At 34.6% G+C, this 25,641-nt stretch overlaps 1 protein-coding gene across 7 annotated transcripts in view; it reads right to left on the bottom strand.

Annotated features, from left to right (window-relative positions):
• LOC138127341 (phosphatase and actin regulator 2) overlaps window positions 1-25,641 on the bottom strand; it is a 97,575-nt gene that overhangs the window by 66,062 nt on the left and 5,872 nt on the right. For 5 of the 7 annotated variants that reach the window (XM_069043371.1, XM_069043377.1, XM_069043380.1 and 2 more), the window contains exons 2-3: window positions 24,947-25,048; window positions 8,406-8,438 (exon numbers count right to left, since the gene is read on the bottom strand). In XM_069043371.1, the coding sequence (XP_068899472.1) occupies window positions 8,406-8,438; window positions 24,947-25,048 (135 nt within the window). Of the gene's footprint in view, window positions 1-8,405; window positions 8,439-13,157; window positions 13,349-24,946; window positions 25,049-25,641 lie in introns of those variants that run through there. The other 2 variants (XM_069043379.1, XM_069043374.1) reach the window with 2 other exon arrangements.

Below are 25,641 nucleotides of genomic sequence, written 5' to 3'. Positions count from 1 at the left end.
TCTGCATTAATAATCAAAACTTCTTAAAAAGAATTTTCTATTTAGGATAATGGAGAAAAATATGTCACGTTCACGCCACTGATCAAACACAAGTTTTAATGTTAATGACCAATTATCGTTAAATTATTTATTTGCTAACAAATATAATTATTAACTTTATTATTATTAGGCATGACGATACAAGAGAAAAAGCATTTAATCATTGGTCATTATGGAAATAATGCCAAGCAGTTGTTTCTGTGAGAAACTGAATGAATCAGGCGGAAATGACATCAATTAGAAGTTGTCACCTCTACTGCACTGCTTAGGAAATATCAAAGAAAAATTTAAATATTTCGTATCAAAAATCTTATAAATCAAATCCGGGTGACATCACCGCAGCCAATAACAATAGGCGCCAGGTCTGGAGAAAAATATGGCCACCGAACAACACGACATTTATTTGTGTAGAAAAAGAATCTTGATTGATGTTCTGCTTTTCCTTCAACTAGAACCGGGTGTATAATTTTAATTAAAAAATTCTTCCATTACCTATCCGTTGCCACGCTACCATGAAGATGGATATCATTGGGTAGCCAATCAAAACAGAAACTCGCATTGTCTGTCGAATTATTTTATTCAACAAATGATAAATAATTCAATGAATAATAAACAACCCGGTATGGTGAGGCCGCATTCTTATATTCTGCATGATTGCATTGACTGGATTGGAAGGAGTTGTGCCGGAAGAAAAAAAATCGAGACAATACTCATGACTATGAATTACTTTTCATTTGATATTCATTTGTTTTTTTTAACTGTCCCGCCTTTCTTGTTCTTCATAAGACACTCAGTTTTTTCTAGTGCCAGATCTAATAATGAATTATAAATGAACAGCAAAATCTAGGCGCAGTTGGATGTTCCGTGCAAGACAGTATCAATAATATTCTTAGAAAGCCAGTCCAGAGCTTTAAACTAAGTGACCAACTAAATTATGTTTTCAACTGAAAAGTAGCTAAAACATGTTTTCTTGCAGAGAGTGCAAATATAAATTTTGAAAGGCTTAGTAGTGGTTTACGACTTTAATCAATCTTTCCTGGAATTTAAAAAATCCCATACCTGTTGAAGTAAATTCTGAAGCTTCTTTTACTATTGCAAAACATTTGTAGACGTAAAATAATGTTTGTTTTAACTTATGAATCTTGAGCTTTTGAGCGTCTCGATTTTCCACAAAAGCCACTGTTAATTTTTCACGCAAATCGCCAATATCCGGAACTAATAATCCGGGACGAAGGATGATAAATAAGCGGCCCGGATCCACTCTGTTTGTCGACACAGGTTTGCCGAGTGAACTACAAACCTTCACAAACAAAAAACGACGAAACCTGAATTATATCCTGTGATAAATTTTCTGCGAGCTCAAACCTCAAAATCTTTTCAGGCAATGATTAAGGGCTCTCTCCGGCATTATGTACGTGACACGGCATTTCAGAAACAAACCCTCTCAATTACCCACATTCGGAATATACGTACACCAAGCCAAATGGACTAAACCGTGTGGAAATTTATAATGGAAGTTCTCAACGGAAGAAAAACAAAACGGAGAGAGAGAAGATCCCGCCCGATACGTTCCTAAATTAGATGGATTACAGGTCAACAATGCTGGTGATTCACATTTATGAACGAAGTTTGTTGAATTGGTACCAATTGACACCGACGACACTTTATCAGAACTTGGGATGGGAATTTTTTCGAATGTTCGGCGATAAAATAGCTCGATTTTTCGTTGCACCGATAATATGAAATATCGATAAATTATCGTGTATCAATAAAGGAAAATAAAGTTTCCTCATTGAAAAAAAAAATGTTTGAGAAGTGCCAAAAAGTACCATTTAACTAAAACATGTACATAGTCAAGTTATTAAGAATATTTTATTTCACACCAAAATGTTGCTGATTTTTTTGTGAAAAATGTTTTATGCAGAAGAGTTTCTAATAATGATTGATTTCTATTAGTACGTGAAGTTAAGCAGTGTCGAGTGTGGTCAGTGTTTGGATGGGTGACACCCGGTGAAATTGCATTCCTTTGTAAACTCCGTAGGGTGATAGATTGTACGTTTTTAAATTCTAGTTCCAAAACATAAAGCAGTGAAAAATACTAAACTCTCCATCTCAATTGTTTCACGTTATGTAGAAAACGGTTGTATCCCTGCAGATTAATTCCCGCCACACTACTTTCTGGGTCTGTCTTCTGTCAAAAAACGTACAATCTATCAGAGTACGGAGTATAACTTCGCTACTTCATAGCTTCATTACTTGATTTCAATATTTGCCGTAATCCTTAATGTCGCATGAACACACTCCTGGGTTTTGGTAAGGTGCATTTCATAATTTTTTGATAATTTTTCACTTACAAAGTCAAAAAAAAATAAAAAGCAAATTGTACCAAAAAGTCAAATTCTGATTTTTATACTAACCTATCCAGATTCACTTCCTATAATTATTTACGAAATCAGCGTAGAAAAACACCAATTAGATTTTTAATTAAACCAATTTTACATTTTAACTTTGAGAATCATTTTTTATTTATGATCTGCTACTTGTGCTGTTGTAAATTTAGGCGACAATGGGAATTGTCAATTTTTGTGGCAAAGCTATAAAAAAGAGGCTCAAAACGGTCGGCTAGTAGTGAACGGTCCTTTTGTTGGCACATTATACCATTTGGGCCATAAATCACGCGTGTGGTTTGCGTTTAAATAAGAAAACGAATTATTTAGCTAACCAAGTCAAAATTTCTAATTGTGCCAACAGAGTTTGGTGCGCTAGCAGGTACAGATTCATTTAGTGCAAAAACATTATAGGTAAATTAACAGTTAAGTTCAGAAAACTAATAAAACTGTTACGGCTTTATTTATTAACAAAAAAAAAATTAAAAAATCCTCAAATATACCTTATCAATAATAATTACATAGTTAGGTATATAAAATTTCGACAATTTTATTTAATTAGAAGTCGCGATTTCTTACGTGGGCGTATACGATGCCCGATCCTGCACAAAAATTGTGCTTTCAAAGGAATTATCATTATTTGATAGAAATATCCGTAATGATAAATAAATCCGACCTCGATGCTTTGTCTCCTTCTTAATTTAAACAATTTTGTTATCATTTGCGGTTTTACATTTTTAGATTATGTCAATTATCGCAAAAATCACTGCCCACGCTGTAAAAGCAAAACTGATAAACTCAGGTACTAAATCATTGTTTTAGTATACCCGACTAACTAGAGTCACGGTTTTTGCACATGAGTATTAGAATTCAGCATTTTTGTCCATTTTCTTCACCTTCGTTCTTAGAAGTCATTTTGGCTTCTTCCAGGCTCATTTTATGGTATTACAGTAGTGAAATCGAATATTTCAGGAATATTCTGAGATTATTGAAAGTACTAAGTACCTACTTAATCTACCGAGCAGAAAAATTTCGCAGAAAACGGCACAGGTACTGGCACCAAAGTACCTATAGTGGCGGCCGGGGAAAATGGGAATGACTTAAATTACTTTGGGCTGTATTTAAATAAATCTGTAATGGTTATCATTTTACGACAGGGACGGATTTATTTGAATAACTGTGTTCTTAGAAGGAACGATTTAAGAAGGGTTTTGTTTGCAGGTGGTGACAGGCAAAAATTTGGCCCTATCGTAAATCTTTATAATGATAACCATTACAGTTTTATTTGAATACAGCCCAGAGTGATTTAAGTCATTCTCATTTTCGCCGGCCGCCACTATATACTGGGTGCCCCAAAATTCGCGGAACAACTCAATGAGGCAATGTCAATTCATTTTAGAAAATAACGAGAAAAATAATTTAAAAATTCTATACCTCTTAGATTTGAAGATATGGTGACCCAAAAGGTTCAGCTTTGATCTCATTTATTTTAAATAATAAAAAAGATTTTGACTACTTGTCTTTTACTAGCCAGTGGCCTAATAATTTTGAACGATTGTGATCAGGTTTGCATTTATTTTCTTCATTATTTCCAGCATTTCCAAGTCGTGATTTTATGTTCGTTTTACCTCAAATAGCGTACGGCAACACGGCTTTGATTTTTTCCTCTCATTTCCAAGGATACAACAAAAATGAAATATTTGCAGACTATTGGGATGATAGAATGTTTTTAAATGTTGCCACGTTTAGTGTAACGAATATGTCCATATCTTCTACAAAAAAGAAGATTGATTTTTTTAAACATTTTTACCTGATCTCTTAAAGACTACTTAACAACGTACTACTACGTTGTTCCGCGAATTTTGGGGCACCCAGTATACATACTCGTACACAACTAAAACTCTGTGATGATACCTATTTTAAACTAAATTCACAGCATGGAGTAAGAAAAAAAATCATTGTATTTATTTACACTACCTAATTTTATAGGTAATATACAAGGTGATTTTGAAATAAGTTTGGAAAAAAAAATGCGGAGTATCTTTGACACGAAATAATTCTGGGTAAATGACTTTTGGGGGTGAAATCAAAGGATGGAATTTCCTTGTATTTTCGACGCCTATGAATAGGGAAAAATTGTCCGAATTTATTCACTTCATTAGCAACCATTGTTTCACCAACTCCACAATAAAGTCGTAGGTGCAAGCACACTGCTTTCTTAATGTTTCTATGGAAATTAGAGGAGTAATATCACGTTTGTGACGGAAACCTTTTACCTTTGATTATTATTGTTGCTAAACTATGTACCAGTATAATCAATTAATAACCTTCAATCAGCAGCGTGCTAGCAATTTTGACCAAATTTTCAATCATTTGTTTCTGGAAAACGAAAAAACTTCTACTAAAAATTTTTTTGTATACGACTTCTTCTAATCATAACCAATTACCGGTTTAATTTTCCAAACTTATTTCAGAACCACCCTGTATTATGATGAAATTTGTAATATGGCAAAAGCAACAAAAAATCTGTGAGATTTAAATATTAAATTTTGAAAAACCCTAAAAATCCATTTCAAAAATGGATGTTCATAACAAAAATCAAATCTAATTTTTCAGACCTAGAAATATTTTGAATCATTGGCCATTCCTAGAAGGATCTGGACCTGGAAGATAATGTCAATTTTGAAATCTCAACGAAAGACAAACAATGTTTGATGAAAGATGTTTGTTGTTGTGACATTTTGATCTAACAAAAATAAAAATGCGTGATTTTGCAGCCATTCTTTGGCTCACACTTAAACTCTTAGCACTCAAGAAAGTGAAAAGAAATATAGAACAGTTACAACCTGTTGTAATTTACAAAATGCTAAATAGTATATTATATCATTAAGAATAGAAGTGTTTCTTTTTGTGCCAAGCCCAGAGATTGAAAACAGAAACGCAGTTGAGATCGACAACTGGGCGAACTTTTTATCTTCAAGCGGATCACAAAAAAAACAAAATCGAACATGTACTCGCTTATTTATTTTTCTCTTCCTGCAGTTACAATCTTCAAAGTTTAAGGCACTAGTAAATTCTACTTCCCTTGTTATTGGTACTTGAAGTTTCGAAAATATTAGTAAAGTCTACAATGCTATTCAGTACACACTTACTTCAGATGTTCGCTAAATACAACAAACGTTATCAAAACGTAAATAGCAAACGATTACAACTTACAACTGTTTACCTATTAACATTGAAGGGCAATCTGGCCCTTGCGCTATTTTTGACATTTGTTTGACACCTGATCTGACATCCAGGAACACGCCCACAAGTCTCACAGAGGGCGGCTCGTCTTTAATCACTGTCGAATCGATTAAATATTGGATAATAATTTCGTTATTTCGCTTTTTTAGAGGCTTTATCTTAATGGGGATAATTTATTTATTAAATATTTCGTGTAATTGATAGTTGTAATTGAAAAATAAATCGTGACAAATACATACTACAAATGACCTTACATTTAACCCGGTCCAGCCGCCTGTGGGACACTTCTACTCCTAGGACTTGAAGTACTTCTACTCCGCTCAGAAAAAAAATGAAACTTTAACCGTCTCTATGAAGATACACAAAGATGCGATTTTCGACCGCTTGCAGATAAAATGTATTTCGATAAAAGAAAAAGTTTAAAGTACAAAACCTTAATATCTAAATCATAGTCGTTCTTGGAGCTTTAAAAGTGTTCAAAACCTTCTTTCGTTCATCAAGAAACCGTTCCCAACTAAAATTTATAATTTTAATGCCTTTAAAGATCATGTGAAAGTGAGATGTATGTCTCACGTGTAAAGCAAGTTGATGTACGAGTATATTAACTAAGTGACATTTAAAATATCTGATTAAATGAAAGCTGTGTTAAAAGTACAGTACAGGTGTACATATAATTAAATACATGAGAATGTAGATGTAAAAAATGTTGAGAACATTATACATATAACTCGCTGCTGCGATTTATTCTCGAATGCACAAAAAAGTAAATTTGGAAAAGTTTAAAATTATTTTTCAAAATACGAAACATTCGATTTACAATTTGTAGAAAATTATTTGCATTTCCGTCTTTAGAAATCGTTAAACAACATCACAAACCATGACCTTGTTGACATATTTCCTGTTCTAGAAAACATAAGCCTCGGTGTTCCTATTCTTAACGCAGGAAACCCCGATTTTTCTTATATTGATTTTCATTAACAGAATTTTTTACGTAACTCACCTTCGAACAGAAAACCCTTTCCAGCAAACTTATAACACATTAGATTTTACCAATGTTAACTTTTAAATTTAATTATAATTTTACAACAATAGACGCGCCTTTTAAATAACGGGTGACTATTAAAATTTTCACTTGGAGTTGGCTTTGAACGAGTTTTTATTTTTTCTGTTACTTTAGACACACGCAAGAACGAACGACACATGTCAGTCAGTACAATTGAAACATAACCTATAAATTTTGCGCGCCATCAGCATAACATGAAACGCCAAATTAAGAGAAAAAACAGTTATTGAAATGTCAAACTTGTCAGTGTCTAAGGTGCAACGGAAAACAAAGAATGATCCATAGCCAACCCTAAGTGAAAATTTTAATAGTCACCCGTTATATTAAATAAATGACAATACAATCCCTTAATTTTTTTCAATAACAATTGCGTTTTACTCCAAAATTAGTGCTAGAACAAAAGCTTTGTTGTGATTCTGAATTTTTGTTTTAAGTATTTAACTATGTATCGGCAAATTTGAATTACATACTTTTCTTCTTATATGTAGGTATTCATATTTCAAAAAATCAACTTATTTATGAAAAATGAAAGTCGGCAGATTTAAATGTTTCTAGTTATTAAATTTCTCTTTTAAAAATAGTTTACGTTGATTATTATGATACAAGTAAATCGAAGGATGTAACTCTAGACTTGAAGCAAAAATTATCACACAAAAAGAACGCCCAAAAACTCACGAAAAATTATGCAAAGACACTCAGAACTATCTCAGGATTCCAAAAATATACCAATATACAGGTGTTCCATTTGAAAATCAAAATTACTGTCATTTCCGGCGAAACCGAAAGTCAGAAAAAATCTGTGGTAAAGCATCTTTGGCATCTTTGCGTCTATAATAACTGTGCCGGGTTTTGTTGTGGTAACTTGATGAATGAAGAGTAAAAGAGGCGTTAGTGGTCTCGTTGACACTCTCTAACTATGGTATGCTTGTTTTAATTTAAATTTTTTTATTACTGAAGTTTTTTGTTAACAATACCAGAAACAATTTTAAAAATTGATATTTATTTTCATAATGTGCAAAAATTGGGGCAAAAATCTAATTAAGTATTAGATATTTCGGTAATTGTTCACTTTAACTACTTCTGGAATTTTCCCATTTTTTCTGGTTAGACAGCCTCAGGACGTCCTCCTACATCGTTTCCCACCAGTCAAACCTTGTGCAAATGAAAATTTTCCTTACCCTTTAGTTATGCTAAGACTTGGCGCGAACTTGACGCGACCTTGAAACGCAACAAGAGAGAAAAAAAAGGCATTTGCACAAGGTTTGAATGGTGGGACACGATCTAGGAGGACGCCCTGAGTCTGTCTAGCCAGAAAAAACGCGAAAATTCCGGAAGTAGTTAATGTGAACAATTACCGATATTTCATCATCTGAACGTATCTTTTGCGGCGTCAAATTCGTATCAATATCAAACATTTTTTGGCTTTTGGATTCAAGGGATCCATAAACCAACGTAGGAGGTACACTTGACAACATTTATACGAAAGTCCATCGCAGTAATAGAAAAGATAATAATTCCTGCTAAACACTATGACATTATGATACTCTTCCCCCAACGAAGTGAATAAAAATATATGGTCCCAAAGAAGATAAATCCTAAATATTCCGGCACAACCACATGAATTTGTCGCATCGATATCCAAAACCGCTTCAAAGTTCTTTGTTACTCACCATCGCTATTCTGTGGCTCCTCGGCGTACGTACCTGCAACAGAAAAACAAAACCCCCGTCAAAAATCCTCCTTTCCAAAAATAGAGTCGCGTGCCGCGCCTCGGCAAACATTTCAAAAATCTCGGAAAGGCGAACAAACATCCGAAAACGTCAACATACTTGACATAGCTCGCCTGGCGATCAGAGAGCATCACGGATCATAAACAATAAGTTCTTGGAATTTTATGGTGAACGCGTATTGTTGTTGTTGGATTGACGGCGCCATTGTCTCCCAGATTCGATTAATTGGAGCGTTATCAAGACGGCTCAGAACTTTTTCAGCAATCACGTGACGAACAATGGCGACTTTGTCGGGACGAAATCGAAACAAAGAGCGTCGCTCTATAATCGAAGAGAGGCTGTAATCTTTGGTGGCAACGCCTCATCGAGAGGCCACTCCGTCCAAGGAATTGACGCGAGGCTTTGTAATTATGTATTATGTGAGGGTTTTCGACCGCTTACGCCATAAGTTTTAGCACGCATCTGTCAAAGAACGCTCGCTACCAATTATTATAGAGTATGCAGGACAAAGGGAGCTAAGGGTCTTAATTTCAACATTCTGGGTCACCACAGTACTTCGCATGTGGTAAATTATAAAGCTCTAGGCAACTTTAAAAAATGTAAGAACATGAAACACAAAAGTAGAGTCGCAGATTGATTCGTACGAATGTAATTGTGAAAACGCATCCGTTTAAGTCCCATTAATTCGAGCCCAAAGCACCAAATCTTTCCTTAAATAAAGCTCAAAGGAAAAAATTCACTTTAACGAGTCTGCACACGTTTAACCCCCCTTATCATTACGGCAATTTGGGTCAAGTAAACAGTGAAAGCGCGAAAGCTTGCCTCTCAAGCTCAATTTAGGTACTTCTACTTATTGCCGCTTTTACGACAACGGCTGCGATTCCTTCATAAACGTAAATTTTTAGGACACGTTGGGAATTTTTAAAAGGCGACTCGTTGTTATTCCATTTTTCGGCGGAAAAACTGGTGTTTATCTTCCATCCAAAATTATTACACGCGAGTACGTTAGAATTCGGACACGTGCATGATGTGATCCATTTGAATTTTTACGAAAATATTATGAATAACAGTGGGCGATGTTTCCGCGTTCGCAAAATCTCGCAGTTATTATTGAAAAACGAGTCCTTGTCGTAGGAATTTTGAAATAACAACGGCAGATGTGCGTCAATTTTACGAAAATTTACGGAATTCACAAACAGCTGTCTCAAATAAAAAACACTCGAACTGTTTGAACTAATGTTTTGGAGTGTGGTTCAAAAGTCGAATAAATATGCAAACTTGCGGTCAAAAATTACAAATAATGTTCTTTAGAATTTAATTTTTTTTAACTTATTTGTATAATGGAACATCACAAATTTTAGAAATGTGACAGAAAAAAAATCCCTCTTTCAAATTTACAATGTCTGTGGAAATTAAAATAAATATGAAAAACTTGCTGATTTTTTAATCTGAATTGTTAAGAATACTTATAACATCACAAAACTTTTGAAAACGTTTTAGGATCACTATTTTACCAAACAGTAGATAGGTAACAAAAGACTAATTTTTGTTCTATTTCATCAAGGCCAAAAAGTGCATCTTTTTCGCCCGAGTCTTAGTTTTCTGGCCGAGGCGCAGCCGAGGCACTTTTTTCAACTTTCAAACACATTTTTTATTTTCATTTGCATTTTATTCCTACTTCCATTTTAAAAATGGAAAATCTTATGTTTCTTATACCTTACTTTCGGATTGGCTCTGCAACTTTTTTCTTAATTCACTTAAACCAAATTTATCGAGTTGGGTCGATTTAATTTTGGAAAAATCTATCCCTTGTGCATGGAAAATTCTCTATGTCAGCAAAATACTACGACGCAGATAACAACGCAACGGCTTTACGTAAAAGTAAATTGAGTGTAACAAATTTAATGTCAAAATAATGTGCTTATTTGCGAAGGCAACATTGCTTATAAACTAAATGTGTTATTTACAGTAAACAGTAACAGATTATGTCTGTATCAATTCATGCTTGTGTAGACTTTAAGCTTTACGTGTGAGGCTGCTCACATTTAAAATAAATCAGACGTTATGCACACATCAGTTGAAATTAAAAGCCGTTCTACATTGTGTTTAATTCGCCGAACGAAAGATAACAGCACTGAAAATTAAAATTGTATTGAGAAAAAAATTAAACAGCCCAAAAAAGTCTTATACTGGAAATAGAAAACAATGTATAAAACATAATGTAAATTGAACAATGCATTCAATGTTATTTTGAAGAAAAAAATCTTTTTGAACTCAATACCTTCAAAATGACATTACACGGTCGCACGCCATTGTGAAGCACTAGTGCGCGAAATCCACGTTCGCGCACTAGTGCGAATGCTTTTTCAGCTTTCTGAAAATAATGTGACTTGATAATAATAAACTCTGGTTTACAAAACGCCATTTCTCCAATTTGGATAATGAAAATTTCGAAAGAGTGAGAATAAATCGCTATTAATTCGATTGACACTTTGGCAATCACATGGACAAGCACCATCCTATTCACAAAGGGAATACGACAAATCAGACATAATGTTGGTTTCAAAAAATATTGTACGAACTTCGATGCGAGAAGACGTATATATTCGGCACAATCGCGCAAATGAAGCACTCGCTCCTTCGTCACTCATTTCGTAAACAACTATTCTTCCTTGTTTCAACTTTTGACGCCGCAAAAAGTTACAGACAAATGAAAAAAACACTCCTCTGAAAACAAAAAGCTCATTTCTGCTCTTCAACAATCTTTGTGATGGTGTCGATGGCCTTTTGCAAAATCTTTCGAATTATACCATTGGGTCCACATCCGTCCCAAACATCCCAAGAAATCACAGTCAGTTTCACAATTCAAAAAATATGTACCATTTTTCAGTACATTTGTCGATTGAGCTAAAAGTTACGTTCCACAGACCACAAAGAAGAATGTTTGCTGATGTTCCTTCAGTTTCAAGCGCGAAAAGAGATGTTTGGGCTCATGAAATGAACGTTGTAGGTTTGACAAATGCACATAGGACTTTTTTGCATTTTGCATTCGCAAATCGCCAAACCCATCAATAAACTCAAAATTGCAACTAGTATTTTTAGCAATCAACTAACCAAAGTGCAATCAACAACACTGATGGAAGCATAATTGCTATTGCATATTATTTAGGTCATTATCATTAATCATGAATTGTCGTTGTGTGATTTTGTAAACTTGACAAGTGCTTTCGGCTCAAAAAGAATTTTTGTCTTACAGAGAACTGTTTATCAGGTACTTTTAAGGGGTTGTACTTCTTGTACATAACTCTGCTTTGACAAAAAATATTTTAATTCAAATTTGGCAAACCAATAATGGCAGCAGTTTCTGATATCCATTTACAAATTTCCCATTGCGAGAAAAATTCTCTTACATTGGTGTATTTCAGCGGCCCAACACCAAAAAATTTCCAATTTCAGAATATGACTTACAAAACTGTATTCAATTGATCTCCTCGATTCATTCCGCAAAAATTTTACTGACTTTTAATTCCTCAAGAAATCTTAGGCTTATCATGCCTGCTGATCAGTAAAATAAAAAAGAAAAAACATTGCTACATACAATGTATGGACCAAAGAAAGTCCATACCAAAAAGCTTGGAGGGAATAAACTTTTGGGATAATCAGAAGATTTGGTAAATTTCATCGCGTCACTTTTAATTTTTGTTTAATCAACAGTTATTTTAAAATTGTGACGATTTAGATTTAATCTTTGGAAATGTTTCGATTACCTCACTGGAGCCTCAAAAATGTACATAAATTTTGCAGAATAGAGCAAATAAAAAAATTCAATGCTACCGACTTGAAGTTTTAATCCGCAAGAAAAAGTGGGTCCTAATAAAAGAAACAAAAAGCAAATCATCTAATTTTCAGACTGTATCCTATTTAGTTTAATTGCGCTCACTTATCTTACGAATTAGATCAGACTAACAAGGCCAAAGCTACATAAGTAATTTTGACACCAATACAAGTATATTATTAATCTGATTAGGGAAATTCTAATAACAGATAATTTTGTACCTGGATCGTCTGAAAAATGTCATATTCACATTTGAACCGGTCAACCGCGACGATTACTTGGTACTATCAAAAGAGAATAATGAAAAACCCAAACTGTCACAGGATGTGGCATAAACGATCACTTCCTCTGCGACACCTTATCATCTCCTATTTAATTGCCCTTTCTCGTAAAACCTGATCCCATTTTCCCTTCTCCCGTTCATCGCGATCCTCCAGGCGCGAAGAACATCAGACCGCCTCCGGGATAAATCTTTTATTTTTACCTTGCAAAAACGTGCGAACTCTTAACATTTCGAAGCGTTTTATCGCCGTCCCATTCGCGTTTTCGCATTTCACCGATTAAATTTTTCATGTTTCCATCCCGCTTCCATATCTCCACGCGCTGATGATCCCATAAAACCACAACGAATAATTTACACCGAACACGAGATTCCTGATATCACAGGCGGCGGCGAAATTATCTGATATCTTGATTACGCGTACGAAAATACCGTAGGTACCATGTCGACGCGACGATTGACACGGTATTAATTGCACCAAGGTGGTACCAATGGAGCGACTTAAGCCACGCCAATTAAGCGCTTTACGAAATGACTCAATCGCAATTAGAGCGACGGCAGTGTAGAAAGCAATTACCGCCATCGTCTTCTGGAGCCTTCTTGCATTCCTCGACTCTCGCCTCCTCGGCCTCCTTCTTGTTCTTGTTCTTGTACCTGGCGCTGCGGCCCTTCGATATCTTCCTGATCAGAGACATTATCACCCGATTCACTCACAAAAAACCGCCATGTTCACACTAATCAAACACCTTACGTGAAAACCTTTACCTCTGCAATCTTATCTTATCTTAGAAGCGACACGCACGATTTTTCACTCCCATCTAAAATATCCGATCGACCACCACATACCTAGTCGAGACTGTTGCAATTAGATCGATGCAAGCGCTGCGTAAGGCTTCCCGGATTTTTTTCCGCCTGCAACGAACATCAAATATTCCGACCGGAATTAACGACTCCGGTATTTACCGGCCCGGATAACGGCCGCGATTATTTATTCACGGAGGATTCTATTTTGAATGAGGCGGCAATGCGCAGATCGATTGGTCGACCCTGGTGTGAAACGGCCCTAACGAAATGATCGTCGATTTGCTACACGTGCCGAGATTTTCTCGGGTAGCGGGATCGCATGCTATTAAGAATCGTAATTGTACCGTGACGTTCTAAGTAAAGCCTAATGCAATTATCGTCGATGCAATAAATAAGTGTTATTGTTGAACAAGGAAAGTTTGACGGTGGATGAGCTGTTGGTTCGCGTTGAGTGATTGATGGTTTTGCTGGAAATTGCGGTGCGGACATTTAGAGGTGCATTAAAAACTTATTATCCTTGACAGGATGAAATGCGGAATATTTTACATGGGACATGGAAATATGCATCTATAACGGACTAACAGTGCACAATTATGTACCCGTTGAGGGGAAATTGGTATTTTTAAGCAAAGTACCAATTTTTAGGTACCATAAAAATGTCAAATTCAAGTTTTATCCCATTTTTCATCGCAATACACCATTTCTAAGTATTCACAGGAGAAGTTGATATTTTTGACAAAAATAACCCCGTCATAAAATCAGTTACATTTTTTACCATTTTGTCTTTTGTTTTCAATTGTCTACAGGTGTAAAAATCATAAATTTTATCGAAGGTAAAATAAGAAGACCTAATTTTTTTATCGGATAAATTTTTCAATTTAACGAAAAATTTTTATGATTTGAATTTTGACATTTTTATTCTGGTTAGGCCCTAGAGCTTTAGCTCGAAGGTTTAACCCTTAAATAAAAATGCCCAAATTCAAGATTTGGACATTGTAATTCTGGTTAGGCCCGAGAGCTTTAGCTCGAGGGTTTAACCTTTGACAAAAAAGCCCAAATTCAAGGAGTAAAATTGTCTATTATTATATTAAAATTGTCAATTACTATCAATTACATACATACTACAAAATCTATTTGGTGAAAACATTCAAAATATAATTGAATCTTCCTTTTCATCAGAATCAGAACATATAATCAATGTAGATGAGCTATATAGAAAGAGATAGACACAATTTGATTGTTGTTGATGATTTCATAAGTGAAAAAAATCAAAAGAAACGTGTCTAAGAAGAAACTAAGTGGAAAAAATGTATGCTTCATAACACAGGAGTATAGAGTAGTATACAGGGTGTAATCAAAATACGCGGAAATATTTTAAGCCGTAAACCACCAAGACATTTGAAGACAATTTGCACTGGCTGAAATTGCGAATTTAAAAATTCAAAATTGAGCTCATTTAGGGCCGTGATTAGTGATCACGCTAATGAAGAGCAAACGAAAGTGAAATTGTAAAAAGCTACAAAGAAAACGATTACCACGCAAGAAATTCGACACTGACATTGAATTGTGTCGAAAAAACGGATAAAACACTTTTACTTTTACCGTAGTACCTAACATGGTGTGAATAGTCACGGTAAATGCTGAAAATGTTTTCCTTGATGCGTGACGAACGCCTGCGCCCTCCGCATCATTGATGCACGGATTCTTGAAAAAACTTCACGATCTTCCCGAATTTGGGCAAATTACAACTCGTTCAGTTAGTTCTTCTACCGCATTTTAAATCCGGAGATCTTGGTGGCTAAAGTAAATGCTGCCTCCTCGGTAATAGTTACAAATGCGGTAGGCTACATTTTACAGCGCGAGATTTTTAGATTGAAACACGACCGCGAAGTGGAAGTGTTTTAACAAAAACCGAGCGATATAAAATGTTTACCGCATTAGTAATGTATGTATTAATCTTTTTGTCCGACGACCCAATACTCGTTTCCTCAAATTTGAAATTTGTTGTAACCAACATGATTACGATTTACACCACAAGATGATGCCAGCAAACTTTAGACGAAATCAATTGAATTATGTTGATTTTTGAAAACTTAACGGATCAATGGTAGCGGTATCTTGTCTTAGTATAAATAGACTTTATTTATGATAAGCTAACAGTTTTTTTGGAGGTCCCTGAAAGCTTAAAATTTTCGTTTTAGTTTACACACTCCGTGCGGTAAAATGACAGATAATTTGGTTAGTGTGTAAAAATCAAAATAGCTGTTCAAAATGTGTAAACATGTCATTTAGAGTGGAGGAGGCCAGAAATGATATTTCCGTGTATGTATTTTGATTACAGGGGACAATCAATGAATGCAATAATAAAATAAAACCGCAACTATTATTGATAATGTAAAAACAAAATTCTGACCAAGGCATAGATGATGTCGGCTCAAAGCAAAATAAAAAAAACTGAAAATATTATAAATACTACAAAACGTGAATTGAGTAAACAGAAAATAAATTTGACTGCTACTAACAGGTATACCGATATCGATAATAGAAGATTAGTTAAAGATGTTGATGCAATTGATAAATACGAGTATGATGTCAATAAAGGTCAGTTAAATAAAATTTTACAAAATAACCATCATTCTATTTTACAATTTGTGGGGAAAATTGATGACTCCGTAGATGATAATTTGCTTTCATTTTCTTTTAATGGTTTACATTTGGTCGTGTTTCCGATAAATGTGGCAATGTGGAATTCTACGCAACGGCTAATATGAAATATTTATACAGGGTGTTTTCGAAGTTGAGGTGTTCCTTTTAACATGTGATAGTACGCTTTGTTCTAAAGAGTTATAGCCAAAATCACCTTAGTAAAATGTGTACGGCAGTGAAGATACAATAAGTTAATTTTTTTGAAATTTTTGAAACCGGTCCTGTTCAAATTTGCGCTGATTTGTTAGAAATTAGAAATGACAAAAAAAAATCAAATGAGCATGGATGTTAATCAAAAATACTGTCAGAGTTGTCATCTAATTAATCGGAATGGCATTATCATTACGAAAATAATGAGCTCACAGATACGCTGCTAATGTATGGGCAATGTTATCACGTTATCAGAATGCAGCTGCGGCGTCCAGAGAGTACGCAGAGCGATTTCCAGAAATACACCATCCTGGGCCACGTCAGTTATTAATCTAGTACGGTGAAGAAATAGACAGGACCGAAGTCAAAATTTTAGAAAACAATAAAAATATACAGTCAATTATCTCCGTTAATACAAACATTTTACTAAGAAGATTTAGGCTAAAATTCTTAAGAATAATGTATGGTACCTCGTGTTACAAGGAACGCCTCAACTTCGAAAACACCCTGTATATGTATTAGTAAATTCATGGGGAACCCCTTCATTATTAAAGGGTACGATATTCTACATTTTGAAATACATAAAGAAAACGTAAACACTGGAAATCTTGGTGGTTATAATCATAATAGTTATTTATTATACGAGTTTTATAAGACACCATTTTGTCGCACGCGTTTTATTATAAAACGAGTATAATACAATATTTTTTCTATTTTACTCCTTAAATTTAAAAAAAGTTCAAAACATAATGCTAGGAAAATTATATTTGACGAATATAAGGGTTGATCATGCTGGTAAATAGACGAACTATTGTAAGTTTTGAATTTAAGGTGTCGTGAAATGCAGTGATCACCTAGCAACAACTCACTATGAGTCACTGCCAACATTAAAATTTTAAGTAAATGTTCCTGAAACGCGTATCGAAAAGAGCTCCTTTTCGAAACCCATTTGAGTGTTATACTGACTGTTTTATAGGTGCAAAATAGAAAAAAAAACCTTATGAAAGGAATATTCCATCTTTTATATGTTTAAGTTCAGAATTCCGAATACGGCTTTGACTAGTGCCCCGCAGATATCAAGAAGGTTTTCTGTACAATAAATGGTTGCGCCTTTGACTAACAGTGCTCTGCATACATATTGTTTCAGTGGTAAAATTTATATAGGTAGTAAAAACATTACATCTAAAAAAGTTTCAAAGGTGGAGTTTATTACTTGTCACAATGTATGAATTGTGGTTCTAGCAAAGGGTACAATACTACATACAGAGTGATTCCTATAGTTTCATAAATATTTTAACCAGCGGCAGATTCCGGTCTCAAAAGGCTCTTGACAAAAAAATTTTGAGTCAGACATCAAAAATTGGCAAAAATTACCATATCGGTTTTTCAGTATTAGTAAATGCCATTCTTCGCTAAATTATTCCACTTTACGTCCAATGTATAACAAATGTCATTAATGTCATAATACATAGAAGCAAACAGTTGTTGCTATAGAGAAAATATTGGTATTATAAAGTTCGCTTTAATTTCATTTTGACAACAATGCCTGACAGTTTGTTTCAACGTAAAATATTTTCATTTATCTGCAGTTCTTAAAAGGTGGTAGTACACTCTTCAACATGCTTTATCTTCAACAATTTTAACCTTAGAACCTAGACATTTTTGTAAGAGTGTCTAGGGGTTGGAATTTACCACTGGTTAAAGTTTGTATGAACCATCCTGTATATTCAGTGTTCTCGAGATGGATAAAATTTCAGATTCGTAACATTACAGCAATGCGACTGCCATTCTAAATTATTTTTAGAACGAAAATAAATTCATATTTTATTTGATATTCCTTGGAAATGATTAATGTTGAAACTTTTTTCAGAATTCGACCTAATATTTAACTTGTCAATAATAATTCATCTTCTATTTTTAGATCGAAATGCTTTCACCTTTATCTATTCACAACCAACCAATTTGATCTTTTTTTTTTATTTGCTAGAAACTAAATAATAAATATTTATGAACCACGTCACTTCTTGGTTACCTATTTACAAAAAATATAGTAAATTTTTCTAACTAATTAGTCTGCATAAATTTGTTGAGATCCAGTCACAATTATCTTCGTCGACACAAGAATTTCAGAGCCTTATTAAAAATCGAAAATGATTGCAAATTACTTCTAATTGACATAAAACATTTCGTCATAGCATTTAATTGACTTGTTAGCAATTTTTAAAAGAAATTTACATTCGCTTTAGATAAATTGTTACTAAGCTGACGGGAACCGAATATGTAAGTCACGCGAAATTGAAATATTTCGTGGCGTGCTTTCGAACGTTTCTCACATACAGGGTGTCCCAAAAATAGCGGACTAACGGTGCACTACGGTGTAGAAGAGACTACCGTAAACGTCAGAAAAATGTTTAAAAAATTCTATTGGACTTATTTACTGATTGGGCGGTCCTTGAAAGTGGCACTTAACAGGAAAATTATTTTGAAATATATGTATTAAATTGTCATGACAGCTACCTCTAATCGTACATATTATCACAAAGTACAGGATTACTTACTACCAATAACTAATCCTGCACAATAGTGAATTTAGAAGCTTTGGAAATCGAAAAAAATATTTTAAATCCACTACGGTAACATTGCAAAGTAATGATGTACGAGTACATCTTTGTTTACATTGTATTACCGTTAATAATAAAAATAATAATAATTTATTTTTTTGTCTGAAAAATTTTTCCCATATTTTTTTGGTGTACATTTAAACATCCTGGATATGGTAGTAAGTAGTTAGTCCGCCATTTTTGGGACACCTGTATAAAGCATAAAAACTACAACACGATTGTTTGTTTCTTTTTGTAGTTTTCGATAGAGAGAAGAATTAACGTTCAAGAACGTAATTTTCAAAACTTGAACAATTTTATAAATTATCTAAACAATCGTCTGAATATTTCCTCCGGTGCAAATGTATAATACTCGTATGGTCTAGAGAACCTATCTGCACCAGCCATTTTTTTTCCTTAGAATTAATGCAACAATTTTTCACAAATTGATAAAAGTTGAAAAACTTTGTTTTTCATCTCCTTCGCTTGCAAAACAGTCTTGTTATCCAGTTGCCCTCGGAAAAATATTAATTTTCTGTCAGGAGAATTATTAATTTTCCATTTCTGCGAAAACCCGAGAAGAAAAACACAACTTCCATCGATTCCATCGCTTCAATTAAGATAATTTTATTCCGAGAAAACGCGAGCCCTCCGACCACAACAAGATTGCAAATCTTGTAACCAACCAATTTGCACATAATTGACAACTAAATGAAGAAAATAAGACCAAAGACAAAATATTATCTGGTGCACCGGTAATGTACTTGATCGGCAACAAATACAAAATTCAAAAGAACGAAATTGATAAATATTGTGTCGCTATTTGGGTCATTATAATGTTTCGTCGATAACTTTGTTGTAAAACACACATTACCACAAATATTGTGTAACGATACAATGGATGAAAGCACCGAAAGATCTGATTTCTTTTGGGGTCCTTTGTGACGAAATGAAATGAAGAAAAAACGTTTATTCCGCAGAGGATGGCTCGAAAACATCGAGAATGAAAGCAAAAATGTGCGAAAGCAAAAAACGATCCTCGCACTCAATAAAACTAAGACAACACTCACTTTTGCTCGGAGTTCTTTAAATTTAAAACGCCAGTCGACATCCTCTCGTCTTTCTCGTTTTATCCACTTGGAAATTTATGCAATTTTCATTTTCTGACAGTGTTTATTATACATTATGTAGTTAGGAATAAATAAACAGTGCATTACAGGAGATTTTATTCTCTGCTCGGGAAGCAGTTTGATGTTTATCAATGGAACAATTAAGCGGAGTATCACAAAGACAAGACTTCTCAGAAAAAATGTCTTATGAGTAACTACATGTTCTATTTGCTTTTTTTTAACAAGACTTTTGTGGCAAGATTCTTAAAAATTAAAACATTCCAAAAATAGTTACCATTGGGTGTTCTCTTTCGCTCACTGTCTTTCACTCACTGGTTTTCATTCACCCGTAAATTTTTCCAATTCGTTCTAAAACGTAATTTTGATTTTTTAGGCAACATTTGGTGACTTGCAGCACTTGCCTCTTCCAGGACATCATCACAAAGATATAACTTTTCATCGTCCATTTTCACAATTTCCACAACGTGCACACAACCACTTCATCGACGTTACAGAACACTGTTTATTTTGTTTTTTTTCCATATCAACAGATCCGCCCAAAAACGTGATTTATTTTTATTTAAAATTTTGAATACAAAGTTACAGACTCAATTACTATGAAGGTATCGAACAAACCAATACAGCACTCGAGAGTTAGGTCGCTTTCGTTCACTTGAATCGTCCACTCAGCTCCGCTCGCAATTCGCGTGTACGAAAGCTTTGCCCTCCTCACTCTCACTGTAAATAACTATTAAATTTTAAGAATTGTTGTAAAATAAAGAGGAGGTAAAAGAAAAACTTTTATCTATGCCTCTGGAGTAAAACGGATGTTAATTGCAAAGAAACTTATATTTTTCATCTTCATAATTAACTTTCGTTAACTCAAAATGATCCACAATATCTCTAGGAAAATTGGCAATACTACGTATGTGTGCAAAGAAAATTTGAGAAAATGTTCATTATCATAAATCTATTTCTATTTCTCCAAGTCATTAACGCCTACACACTAATAAAATGAAGTGTTGCTAAATAACGGCATTTCAGGTATTTTAAACAGTTCCAAAAGTATCAAACCAAACGCGAGCAATGTACTGAATGAGTAGTATGAATAAGTTTTCTTGGATGTCCTTTAATTCATTGAGAAAATCTCAAAAAATAGATTTGGCAATAAAATATTTAATTCTGCCCCACGGCATCAAATTTATAAATCAAACAGACGACCAAGCTTCCGATTTAACTTCAATATTTGTACAAACGCCTTTTTGGTGAAATGGTAATTTTCTAGTGTCTTAAAAATTGAAATCTTCATTTAGAATTCAAAATTGCCAGTATTGTGCTATTCAACTCTTCAGAACTTTGATAGCCCACTGGATAATATACAACTAATCTAAAATGAAGTACGAGAAAACGGTGGTGTATTTATAGAAATCGTTAACTCTTGGTAAAAATAACGACCCAATATGATTATTTTTTTTTGTGTTCCTACTAGAAATACCCAAATAAAAACGTTCTATTAAATAACTGCCATGAATTACTCCAACACAATTAAATTAACAAATTGCAACAACCATTTTGTTTAAAAAAACGTAAAACAATATACGCTTTGTTCACTTGAACAAACACGACCGTTGTTCAAAAAGCACATTACACATTTAAAATTACCTTCAAATGAATTTTAAATTTATTCTTCATGAAGTTAATATTCTTTAGGGGCTCGCGGACTTCTTAAAAATAAGAGAATATTTTATGGAATGCTTTTTTCTCACATGAAATTGTAATTTTAAAAAGAGCACCGTTCAACTCACACTTGTGCACGTTTCAAAAATCAAAATCCATTCACACCGAAATAATTTCGAACAATAGCAGGAGAAACGTTTTGTTACACGAACCAGCGAAAAATTCTAGTCTGAAAAATTTTATTGTTCATTATAAATCTCTTTATTTTTTATTTGGCACAACCGCCGCAGACATTGAACAGCTGAACATAAGTAAAAAATTTCTTTTCCAGAGTTAAAAATAGTATATTACACTATAAGTGATGAAAGTGCCTGATTTTTTAACGAGCAGTACTCTCGAGCGCCAGCGAGTGAGGATAGTATTGCGATATGTGTATATTTTTTCCAACATCGCTTATGAAAATGAGTCTCAATTTTAAATTTCTTTATAATTATTTTCCTCTATTTTTTTATTCTTCCGGATCTGGAGTTTCAATAAATGCAAATAACAGTGTTTTAAATTTTTATATTAATAAGTAGGTAGTAGATTGTTAAATAAATTTTCCTCACTAGTGAGTTTACTTTCTCCATTTTCCTCACTAGTGATGCAAACGCCTATTTTCCTCACTAAATTGAGAGAGAGGGTATCATTTTCATAAGCGATGTTGGAAAAAAACGTTTTTGCTCCCTTTTTGATAACTTTCAATTAATTTCAATTAATTAATAAGTTTTATTTATTCCCATTTCTTTTCCTTCTGTTTCATGTATTACATACTTTGTTTAATATTTAAGTCATCAAGTATTGTCAGATTATTGGTTTTTCTTTAGACAATAAAAGAATGTGTATTATCAAAGAGGACAATTATTATCATTATTTTGTTCTGATCCACTAAACATCCAGCGACACGCCATTCAGGCCAGATTTTATTTATCACAAAGGAAATTATTATCAAGTACCTAATGATAATTAACATCATTAACACCTAAAGATCGCCCTAGATATGCACGAATCGTTCTGGCCCCCATCCCACCCACCCTCTCCGCACGCATCAATTTTCATCGAGATGCTAATTCCATCCCAGATAGGGCACAAAAAAAATAAAAAAACTACCCCATCAGCAACCCCGCCCCCACTCACCTTGACTGTAAATAGGAAACTCCCCATCGCTGTGACTGTGCGTCAACATCAGATGGACGAATTCACCCAGCTTTGAAACTCGTGCCCTAAGACATCGCGACAAGATTTCGAGACGCGTGAGACGCACCGCGATGAGGAAGCGTCGCGACGTCACAGTACGCACTGAGGGTTGGAACCGCCGAGTCGGGATGCTGGAGGTGGCGTCCGTCCCTCCAGCGCCCCAGATTTCAAGCCCGTGGCACGGAAACGCGCACGAACCCCTGACCGGAATCAGCTGATGGAGCGACGACTTCAAAGCCGGAGCGGAGCGCTAATGTTTGTCTTTTAATCCGGAAAAACGACGCACTTTATCGAACTCGAGAGGAAATTGAAAGGGGGAGGGTCTGGGAAATTGGACTGAGAATTATTATTTCATTGGGGTGTTGTTTCGGCACTCTGCCTAACACATTGTCCTTTCTTCGGGACAAGTCGCGTCGATTCCTGCGAGAGGCGTCGGCAAAGTGGGGCTCCGGGACGGGACCCGGGTTGCCGTTTTTTGGGCTTCGTTTCGCGGTCGCTTTGCCGCTGCGTTCTAAAATTAGCAGGATAACGAGCAACCTCGACCCGTGCAACTTTATCGAATTCCAAGTTCGGATTGGTCCAGTTCCAGAGATTCAGGACTACACCAGTTTCCCATTCGATATGAACTCGTCCTGCGGGATCGATAAGGGGATTTCGAACGGGGGGCGAGATGCTGCCATCTCAGGGGTGATTCCCGAATTGGGTCTTTACAGATTGTTGCAAAATTAAATCCACTGATCTGGACGGATAGATTCGATAACGTTGACTGGGTCCTTGCAGATTTCCGACACAATTTCCTTTCTTTCTGTAGGAAACAAACTTATCTTCCTTGACGTTCCATCATGATTTACAGACAGGATAATATGACAAAAAACTGTCCTAACCCAAATTTTCTACTACGCATCTATTGATTATTATTCCTTCTATGAGTAAATTCTTTTGTATGATGAAAGGTGTATATTTGAAAACATTTCCGGTTCTCACTAGAGCAAAGTTTAAGGAATTTGGTCTTAGACGAATAATTAAATTACATGTTTTTATTATCAAAAGTGACATTTATGACAATCCTGATAGGTGCGACCTATTTTTTATTATTTCGCAAAAATTGCAGAGCACAAATACGTTGAAGACCCCCAGTGAGAAATGTTTACGGCCCATTTCTGAACCTTAAATAATTTGAGTAATTTATGACGGCCGGGAGCAATTGGCTGTCCCAACCGTTCCAACCCTCATAAAAGCATTAGTACGTTATAAAGACCTGCATAAGTTATTCCCAATATTGTTTGGTACTACTACTCCTATCAGAAAGTGGAGGTGCACTACGTCCTTAAAAATGTAATTGGGAAGGGGTGACAAAAGGAAGAGTACTTCACCGTACCTCCAGAAACTAGGTCTTCTAGGTCTTTAGTTCACACAAAAATACAATCACAAAAAAAATTAGATCCTGAGATACATAATTGAGGACTTAGATCACTTTTTGGTAAAGCTAATAGACTTACTTACTAACTTTCGTACTTAGCTACCTACTTACTTCCTACAGCTTCTTTTTCAAATATTATTCAATTTACGATTGTTTTGATTTTTATTTGGTGAAAAAACTGGTAAAACCTGAATTATTTTTTAAATCGACAGTTCTACACTATTTTTCTTTTTCTTTTCGATAAAAGAAACTGATGATAAAGTTCTAAACAGTGTAATATTATGCAATTTGGGAATGGATCAATGAAAAACTACAACATCATTGTGGAGTCATTACGCGAACACAAAACTTGCTATTTCTTAATGGTAAGGAACCAACATAATGAGGTTGTTGTATTAATGAGCTGTCAAGCTAATACTCAAATGTCAATGGCACAGGATATTTAGATAAACGCCTGAAAATTCTTGTGCCTTTCTAAACGATCTAGATGCAACAAAACCGACCAAAAATTTTAAAATGAAGGTATTGCTTCGGCAAAAACAATTTATTTGAGAATCGTGGTAGGTACTACAAACTGTCTTTGATTTGGTGATTCATTTAAATGATACCTGTATAGTACTATCTAATGTAGCAACATAACAAACATATCACAATTATTACTCACCAGTGTCGCCATTGCACTTGCTGAGATCTGGAATTTTCCCTGTAGTACCTGAACTTGTTGCCTCTGGCAGAGGAAGTGGTTCTAGAGGTCCATTTTCTAAAACTAAACACAAAAATTATAACCGAACAAACAATGTTTATCTTGACTAATTAATTTTACTATGTCAAACTTTCATTCATCAAGCAAGAATTCGTCCTGTTGTTTTATTGATGAGATGAGATTTTTTTCTTTTACTGCATCTGTTTAACGAGTCCTCGTTGAAAGTCCAACGTACCGAAATTTGTGCCAATATTGACAAACGCAAAGTACGAAGTTATCTTTACAGTTTGTTTAAAGAGGGACTCGTAACATAGTTTTTAAAATGTAAAGGTGGTAAAAGGATGAGTCATGTGATTGTCTCGACGCTACAGGAACGAGTAATGCCCTCGTGGGCCACGTGACTAGAATCAGAAATTGTGTTTTTATTTTTACCTATCCAAATTTACACCGCATCACTTACACTTACTTCTAGGACTGTAATAAATAAATAATAATATGTATTTTAAATGTCCAGCTGTTGCAATGGATAAAAAATAGAAGAATTTAACACGAGATTTCTTTGAAATTATCTGCAAGAGGTTCACTATGCATATTGACAGAATGAAATGAAAATAAAAAAAACAATAATGAAGAAACTGAAGTTTTCCTTGAACCAG

The sequence above is a fragment of the Tenebrio molitor genome, chromosome 3 (assembly GCF_963966145.1).
Source record: "Tenebrio molitor chromosome 3, icTenMoli1.1, whole genome shotgun sequence".
NCBI lineage: Eukaryota > Metazoa > Arthropoda > Insecta > Coleoptera > Tenebrionidae > Tenebrio > Tenebrio molitor.
The sequence above is the reverse complement of the archived record's forward strand: the minus strand, read 5'-3'. Positions and strand labels throughout refer to the sequence as shown.